Source organism: Austrofundulus limnaeus, unplaced genomic scaffold, assembly GCF_001266775.1.
Source record: "Austrofundulus limnaeus strain Quisiro unplaced genomic scaffold, Austrofundulus_limnaeus-1.0 Scaffold243, whole genome shotgun sequence".
Classification (NCBI taxonomy): Eukaryota; Metazoa; Chordata; class Actinopteri; order Cyprinodontiformes; family Rivulidae; genus Austrofundulus; species Austrofundulus limnaeus.
In genome coordinates this window covers 181,211-190,070 of record NW_013952645.1, presented here as the reverse complement: position 1 = coordinate 190,070, position 8,860 = coordinate 181,211, and the positions used below count along the sequence as shown (strand labels likewise).

Genomic DNA, 8,860 nt, shown 5'->3' with positions numbered 1-8,860 from the left:
ATCAAGTAATATCCCCACCCCCACCAAATGTTCCATTACTTCCTGCCAAAGAGCTGGAGATTGTAGCAACAGGTTAAGTGGTTTCAACCTAGCACCATCAAAGTAGCGCTTCACTACAGACCCCTTGACAATCAGTGGAGTTTGTAACTTTAGCTCTCCACTCTCATAAACTCCTGCCCCTTTCATGTCCAATTTTGTAAAAGAAACACTGTTAGGTATAGTCTTATACACCTGGGTTAAGCAGGGCTATAACTCTGCTTTAGTTTAGCTGCACTGTCACAGATGATCCCACCCACTTATCAAATCAAACCAATAGAATCAAATTAACATCAACAGGTTTGTGTCAGTCCCATCAGTCTCCAGCTCGAAGGAGATGAAGACGTATGATGGAGACACAGGCTGTGTCTCAATTCAGGGGCTGCAGCCTACTAGGCTGTGGCCCACGGAGGCTGCAGCCTATGCAGTTTGTGTAGATTGTATAAAACGGCTGTGAAATGAGACGGTCTAGCCTTCATGTGACCACAGGTTACTCATTTACTATTGTGTTACATTTTATATCACCTGCCTTCAAACTTAAAAATGCATTGGGACATAGGTTTTCACGTTTTTTCCTGGAGGAATAACTTCATAGTTAAAACATTACAAATTAATAAATAAAAAAATATCAATAATTTGGGTTTAGCACTGTCAGTACTTGTAACTGCATTTTATTTAACTGCTCATTGCAGCATAAATATCATCAGCTAAGCTGCTAAACTTACAATTAAAAAACGATTTCTTAGTCCGTGATTAATTTTCAAACTACACCAACTTGGTAAAAACACAAAAAACTCAGCCAGCTTTGTTTTTCTACCTTGTTTGCTGACGGCACAATAAATCCTGGGATATCCTTGGCTGGGAAGGATCCTCAAGTGTAGCCATATAGATACTGTATGTCTGTGAGGTGCAGCCTTCATCTTTGGGATTTCGTCGGCCACATGAAAAGGAGCCCACAAACTGGGCCAGCCTTCAGCGCGGGGCAGTAACATAAGCGGCCAACGAATGCAGACCCGGGAGGATGCAGCCCTTGAATTGTGACACAGCCGGAGTGATAGTTGTCTTAGTGGTTAGCGATTAGCTTTTGTTGTTAGCTTCTGCTTATATTTTATTTGTTGATAAGCTTTTGCTAATTTTTAAAATGTTTAGCATTAGCGAAGCTATACTTTTAGTTAGCATATGTTTATTTGTATCTTACTTAAATGAAGCAATTATTAGCCATTCAGTTTGAACACAATTTTATTGTAATGTTTAATTTGTGTTGTTCTATTAAACCATATCAAATGAGTTCAAACAATCTTGCAACATATTTTGATGGATAGGTGTGTGGTGCCTTATTTATAATAGATTTATAAAGTCTTGTGTATTTTTGAGAAAATCACATGATACATTTGTAAAATTCTAAATCTATAATAAGTAAGGCACATGCTGTGTTGATGTGCGTTCTCACTCCAGCCGAAGAATGGCGGTAGGCTCCAGCCAAGTGAGTACACCCAGACCGCCATAAGGATGAGGAGTGCCCGTTTCCGTGACAACACACCTATGGAGGTCAGAGGTCGCGTGATGACCACATAACGATCGATGGCAATCACAGTCAGCGTGATCATGGAGCAGATCCCAAAGAGAGCGCCGCAGAAAGCGTACAGCTCACAACCTGCAGAGAGAGAAAGAAGAGATATGTTTTTGCTTTAAACAGAATAAATCATCTCCTATTTTTCTCCAAGAGACTCTTTGTCATTTTATAAAAAGGCCCCAGACTGATGCTCTGCAGACTGAAACACAAACACGCTTTGTTTGAGCTGAAGCTTAAAGAACCTTCAAGACTTTAAGAAAGAGGACAAAGCTGAATCACAGGAACATTTTACTGTTTTTGTTAATAAACACAAATAAAACAAAAAGCACAAAGAAAAAATAAGTAGGTCCTCTGGATGGGTTCTTTTTTTAGTGAAACGTTTCGTCTCTCCTCTGAGAGACTTCTTCAGTCTGATGAGTTTCAGGTGAACTTAGCCTTATAAGCACTGCCTCCACATGGTGGACAAACAGGTTAGTCACATGCAAAAGAGGGCCGTTGCCTAACAATAGGCTTGATTAGCTCTATTGTTCATAGAGGACCATGTGCCCCATCATCTGACTTATTGGTTTGGATGCTTCAGCTGTGGTTATTTGGTGTTTTTTTATGTGTATGTCGTGTAGTACGTAGTTGTATGTAGTCTTTACGTGCATTCCTGTTGATAATGTGATGGTTATGGTCTGTGTAAGAATAAAATCAGACACCACTCAGCAGCGGAACCACTCTTTCCACAGAACAACTGTGTCAATTTGTGAAACTGTGCCTGGAATCAACCTATTTCACATATGGGGGCAATACTATAGTCAGAAACATGGGTGTGCTATGGGCTCCCCAGTTTCCCCTATTGTTGCAAACCTGTACATGGAAGAGGTGGAAAAGAGAGCTCTGATGTCCTTTACAGGGACACCACTGAGCCATTGGTTCAGCTATGTTGATGACAAAAATTAAATCCCAGGAAGTCCAACATTTCACTGATCACATCAACTCTGTGGATAAATATAAAAAGTTCACACGAGAGGATGTAAAAGATGGCAGGTTGGCGTTCCTGGATTGCGATGTCTCGGTTTCGGATGGAGGACGGTTGGAAACTGACGTGAATCGCAAACCCGTATTTGTGTTTTGATTCCCATCACCCACTGGAACACAAGTTAGGAGTCATCAGAACTCTGTACCACAGAGGAGACAGGGTCCCCACAAACACAGGAGCCAGTTAGAAAGAGAAGTCACACACAAGACAGGCCCTGGAGCAGTGCGGTTATCCAAACTGGGCTTTTCTGAAAGCAGACAAGAAACCCAAACAGGATTCCAGCCAACAACCAGGTGAAAATGAAGACCTTAAACCCAGACCAAAACCAGTCGTCGTTCCACATGCGGCGGGAGTTTCAGAGAAACTGAGACGCTTATTCTCTAAACATGACTTCCCAGTGGCTTTCAAACCCCAAAATACATTATGACAAAGATTAGTTCACCCCTAAGATCCAGTTCCCCAGCAAAAACAGAGTAATATAGTATATGCTGTTAAGTTTCAGGAGGACTGTGATCAGTTATACATTGGGGAAACAAAACAGCCATTGTTCAAAAGAATGAGCCAGCACAGACGAGCTACGTCGTTGGGTCAGGACTCTGCAGTTTACACTCATCTACAGGCCAGCAGTCACTCTTTCAGAGATGAGGATGTTCTCATTCTTGATAGAGAGGAACGTTGGTTTGAGAGAGGAGTAAAAGAAGCCATTTTTGTGAAGAAAAACCATCCACCATTAAACAGAGGTGGAGGCCTTTGTGTCCAGTTGTCCTCCTCCTACAGCACTGTTATTGCAAGTATGACTCAGCCCCCTGTGAGCAAAAGGTGTGAATCAGGGCCCCAACGATAACCAACACAAAGAAGGAAAGAAAGACAAAAACAAGGGGACGGTGAACCCCGCTTGCACTCACAACAAAACACCAAATAACCACAGCTGAAGCATCCAAACCAATAAGTCAGATGATGGGGCACATGACTCTCTATGAACAATAAAGTTAATCAAGCCCATTGTTAGTCGATGGCCCTCTTTTGCATGTGACTAACCTGTTTGTCCACCATTTGGAGGCAGAGCTTATAAGGTTGAATTTACCTGAAACTCATCAGACTGAAGAAGTCTCTTAGAGGAGAAACGAAACGTTTCACTAAAGAAGAACCCATCCAGAGGACCTACTTGTTTTTTTTTTCTTTTTGATTTTTTTTCTACCTGGATTACTGAGATTCATCAGGACAAAACAAAAAGCAGCTGCATCATTTAGTTACTTAAATTCTGAGCTAAAATTAAAATCTGAATAAACAAGTTCAGTCTAAATTCCTGGATATTTTTGACTGCAGCTGTTTCTATTTCTTATCTGTTTTAAGTTCATTTAGGCATTTTGCAGTTTTGGTGATCAAGCAATTGGCTGAGTATGTGTGTAGTCATTTGTTTGTCAGCAAAATATTACTTGAACCTTTGGACAAATTTTAATGAAACTTTTAGAAAATCATTACACCAGTTTCAAAAAAGTGTAAAATGTAAGTAAAAACAGAATGCAGGACATAAGGGGCGTGTCTGAGCAGTGGGTCTCTGGAAGCATCAGACAGGTACTGTTGCTTCCACAAAAGCTCACTCATGGGAGGAGTGTGGTGAGACCATGAAGGAAAACTACAGATATGATCTGGTATACCATCTAACACCTCAGGGTGGAAGGCAACTTGCTCACACTGTTTACAGTAGGGATGAGGATCTGCTGACTTCAGCTACAGTGGGAAGAATTATTTGAGAGGCTACCCAACAACACATCTATCTACAAACCAGAGTTTAGGGTGCTGGGAATGGATTGGACAGTCATAACTGCAGAACTTGCCAACGTGATAAAAAAATTTTGCAAAAAAGTCAGATCATCACTGTGGACAAGATCCATCCTGAGTATCTCAACCCTTTAGATGTTGTATGGCTGTCTTGGTTGAGTAATTTCTGCAACATTGCATCATCATTTGGGGCAATACCCATGAAGCAGCAGTTTGGGATGATGGTGCCCATTTTGAAGAAAGGGAACCAGATAATGCTCTAAATGTGGCAAGATCACACTCCTTGACCTTGCTGGAAAGTTCTCCTCTGGGGTATTGCAGAGGAGGGTCTGGGCAATAGTTGAACCTCAGCTTGAAAAGGAGCATGATGGTTTTTCTCCTGGCTGTTGAACCATGCAAGCTTTTAACCCTCTTTGGGGTGCTCGAAAAAGCATGGACATTTGCCCAATCAATCCATGTGTTTTGTGAATTTGAAGAAGGATTATGATTGAATCCCCAGGGTTATCCTGCACAGGGTGCTCTAAGTGTATGGGGTGGATGACTCTTTACTATGGACCATTCAGTTTGAATAGCAAATAAGCGTAAGATTGGTTTGGGTTAAGTCACATCTGGTGTAGACTCTGGAGTGCCCTTTGTCACCACTTCTTCACATAACTTCATAACACCAGGAGGTAAAGGATGTTTGGTTTGGTGATGAGAGGATCTCGATTCTGCTTTTTGCAGTTAATGTGGTTCTCTTAGCTTCACCCAGCTATGACATTCAGCTCTTGCTAAAGAGGTTTGCTGAGTGTGAAGTGTCTGGGGTAAAGATCAACACTTCCAAATCTGAGGCCCAGGTTCTCAGCTCGAAAAGGGTGGACTGCTCTCAGTATCCTCCCAGTAGCCGTGTTTCCATCCAATTTTAATGCGAATTTTAAAAATTTTGCAAAAAGGCAAAAAACAAAGAAATGCGAATCAGACGTGTTTCCATCAATTGGCTTGAAGAGAATCAGTTACGTCAGACGCATGCATGTAGTTAACAGGAAGTAAAAGTCATATCTCAGGAAAATGGAGAAAAGTTATCAGGAACGTGTTGCTCCTATCGGGAAAATTGCAATTATTCTGTCATCAACTAGTTTTGGCAAAGTTACACGCTGTCTGGAGACGTAGAGAAAGAAACGTGATTCTTTTCACGTTATGGGATTAACTGAGAAGATGCCGAGAGCGGGAGAAGGCTCCAGCTGCAGTCGCTCTGGTATCTGTACCGGTACCGTTCAGACAGCGAGAACAGATCAACCATGTGAGGTAAATGTTCGCTACGTCAGAACTTATTCGACAAATGTGTTTCCACATCTCCTTTTGTGCATTAACTCTTTTTCGAAAAAAATAAAAAACCCACCTCAAGCGAGAGTTTCAACTTTTATGCGAATTAGAGGAAGTTTTTTTAAATCATGCCATTTCCATTCACCCTTTCTGATACGATACTTCAAAATGTGCATGAAAAAACATTGATGGAAACACAGCTAGTGTCCTCCCACCATTTTACTTGAATTTAGTGAGAGTTTTTTGTTTCTTAGTCAAAAAAAACTGTAACACATTGTCTAATGTCTACATGAAAGTTAACATTGGAAATAGCTTTGTCTGAGATCTGCATGATGATGGAGGAAACAGAATGAAATAATTACAAAAACAGCTCAGTCAGTACTGAAACTCTGAAGTTGACTGGTCATGGCTTGAAAAAACAAAAGAAAATGGCAAGATATAACTACTGAGATAAATCAATTTCCTCCGAGTAACAACCCAGAATGAATGCAAACAATCAATGTAAGAGTGTGAATGCTGATGCAGCATTTACATGATTGTTTTCCTTTGTTTTGTTAGGGGTGGCAGGGGTGTGTGTGTTATTTGCAGACTACCTACTGAGCATTCAGATGCTTTTGCTACTTTTCTATTTTGCCATTTCTAGATTTTACTGTCCTGCTACATTTAGATATCAGTTTGCTGCTTAAAGCTGGTATTTTGCTCCTATGAGCTTTTAGGAAGTATTGTACTTATTTAACTTTTAATAACTTACTTTTAGCCTTCTCGGTTAATTTCAGCATTCATTAAGCACTCAGCATTTCCACTGCATTTTCACAGAAAATACAGTTTTCTTTTTTAGGTTTGTTTTGGTTTTGATGTAGAAAAATAAGAAGCTGTTCATAAATCGTACTCAAATGATTGTGATGTTCTGATTATTACCTTTCTCTCCAAAGATCCACCTCTTGTGCATGCTGGTTGTGAAGAAGATGGGTGACTGGGTGATGCACATCAACAGGTCAGTGATGGCCAAATTAATGATGAACATGTTGGCTGGTGTTCGCAGACTGCGACTCCTGCAGAAAACATCAGCAATGAGACAAAACGTCCTGCAATAACGCATTCAGTAACCATTAAACTATGCAAGCAGTTTCTCCAGGTCATTTATCCATGCAGGTGGAATATGACCTAAATAAACTAACAAGCTGCAGCTATTTTATTTATTTGTACTAGTGGGTTATGTTTTACTGAAGTACAAAGTTCTCCCTGTGGGACTCAGATTATTCTGTTTATTGCTTTAAAACAATTTGTCAACAAAATATACTTTACAGTAAAAAATATCAACAACAAAACATTTTATTCATAAATTTATTACTTAACATTTTCTAAAATATCTGTGAAATAGAATATAGTAAATATATGATTAAGGCCCAGTTGGTGTTCCACAAGTCTCACCTCTTGGGCCCCACATTTTTTACTGTACATATCAACAAATAATTTTTAAATAGAATTTTAAATAATTCATAATTACATTTTTTGCATCTTCGTAGAAAATCAAGGATTTTCATCAGTCCTTGAGCCTATAGGGTGTTCTGAAGCACTAGAACACCCTAGGTTGTAGATCAATGATTGACTTTGTAGTCATGTCATTTTATCTGCAGCCATACGTTTTGGACACTCTGGTGAAGAGAGGAGCAAAGCTGTCAGCTGATCATCACCTGGTAGTGAGTTGGATCAGATGGCGGGGAAAGATGCCGACAGACCCAACACGTGTAGTAAGGGTTTGCTGGGAATGCCTGGCAGAACAACCCATCAGAAAGAGAACTTTAATCCCAGCTAAGGTGGGGGACACTGAGTGTGAATAGACAGCTGGCAAATTGGGTCACAGTTCTGGCCGTTGCCGAGTCAAAAGCTTGGATATGGGAGGAGTTTGGTGAGGTCTTGGACAAAGACTCGTGATCAACTCTGAGAAGATTCTGGCAAACCACCCGGCGGTTGAGGCGGGGGAAGTAGCACTTTACTAACACTGTGCTCAGTGAAGGTGGGGTGCTGTTGACCTCAAACAGTGATGTTGTCGGGAGGTGGAAGGAATACTTCTTAGACCTCCTCAATCCTACTGGCATGTCTGCCATAAAGGACGCTGAGTCAGGGGATTTCGACATTTGTTTGTCCATAACCAGGGCTGACCAAAGTAGTTAAAAAGCACCGTGGTGGAAGGGCTCCAAGGGTGGACCAGATCTACCTTGATTTCCTTAAGGCTCTGGATGTTGTGGGGCTGTTTTGTTTGACACATCTTTGCAACATCGCATAGACATTAGTGCCACTGGATTGGCAGACTAGGGTGGTAATTCCCCAGTTCAAAAGTGGGGACTGGAAGATGGGTTTCAATTAAAGGGGCATCACAGGGGTACTGAGAGTCTGATCAATGGTCAAACCTCAGATTTAGGAGAAACAATGCGGGTTCCATTCTAGCAGTGGAACACTGGACCAGCTTACTAGGGTCCTTGAGGGATCGCAGGAGTTTGCCCATCCAGTCTACATGTGCTTTGTGGGTTTTGAAAAGGAATTCAACCATTTTGCTCGAAGTACACTGTGAAGGGTGCTCCGTGAGTATGGGATTGTGGTCCTGTTGTTACGGGCCATTCAGTCCCTGTACAAGTGGTGTAAGAATTTACATTGCTGGCAGTAAATTGGACCCCTTCAGAGTGGGAGTTGTCACTGATTCTGTTCATAACTTTTGTGGACAGTGCAGCCAGGAGGGGAAGGGAGTCTGGTTTGGTGGCCTCAGGGTTCCATCATTGCTATTTGCAGATGATGTGGTTCTGTTGGCTCAAGCTGCTGCCTGATTCTGGAACAAGCAGCATGTGATGTATGGATGGATTTCATTAGAATATACAGCACAACAGAGATAGTCAATCCTGTTCCTCGAGGTCCACAGCCCTGCATGTTTTACTTGTTTCCCTTCTCTGACACAGCAGATTCAGTCAGTGAATTACCTGTCTGTGTTTCCTGTCTGCTTTCAGGAAAGCCCAGTCAGGATAACCACACTGCTCCAGGGCCTGTCGTGTGTGTGATTTCTCTTTCTCCCTGGCTCTTTAATCTGCAGACAGTTCAATGTCACGAGACACAGGGAGGAAGAGGTGAAGAAGTGACTGTGAGTCAAACAC

At 41.5% G+C, this 8,860-nt stretch overlaps 1 protein-coding gene across 1 annotated transcript in view; it reads right to left on the bottom strand.

The window, feature by feature from the left end:
* The window catches only part of opn4a (opsin 4a (melanopsin)), a 69,911-nt gene that overhangs the window by 15,294 nt on the left and 45,757 nt on the right, over window positions 1-8,860 (bottom strand). The window contains exons 3-4 of the mRNA XM_014020166.1: window positions 6,636-6,769; window positions 1,487-1,690 (exon numbers count right to left, since the gene is read on the bottom strand). Of these exons, the coding sequence (XP_013875620.1) occupies window positions 1,487-1,690; window positions 6,636-6,769 (338 nt within the window). The remainder of the gene's footprint in view (window positions 1-1,486; window positions 1,691-6,635; window positions 6,770-8,860) is intronic.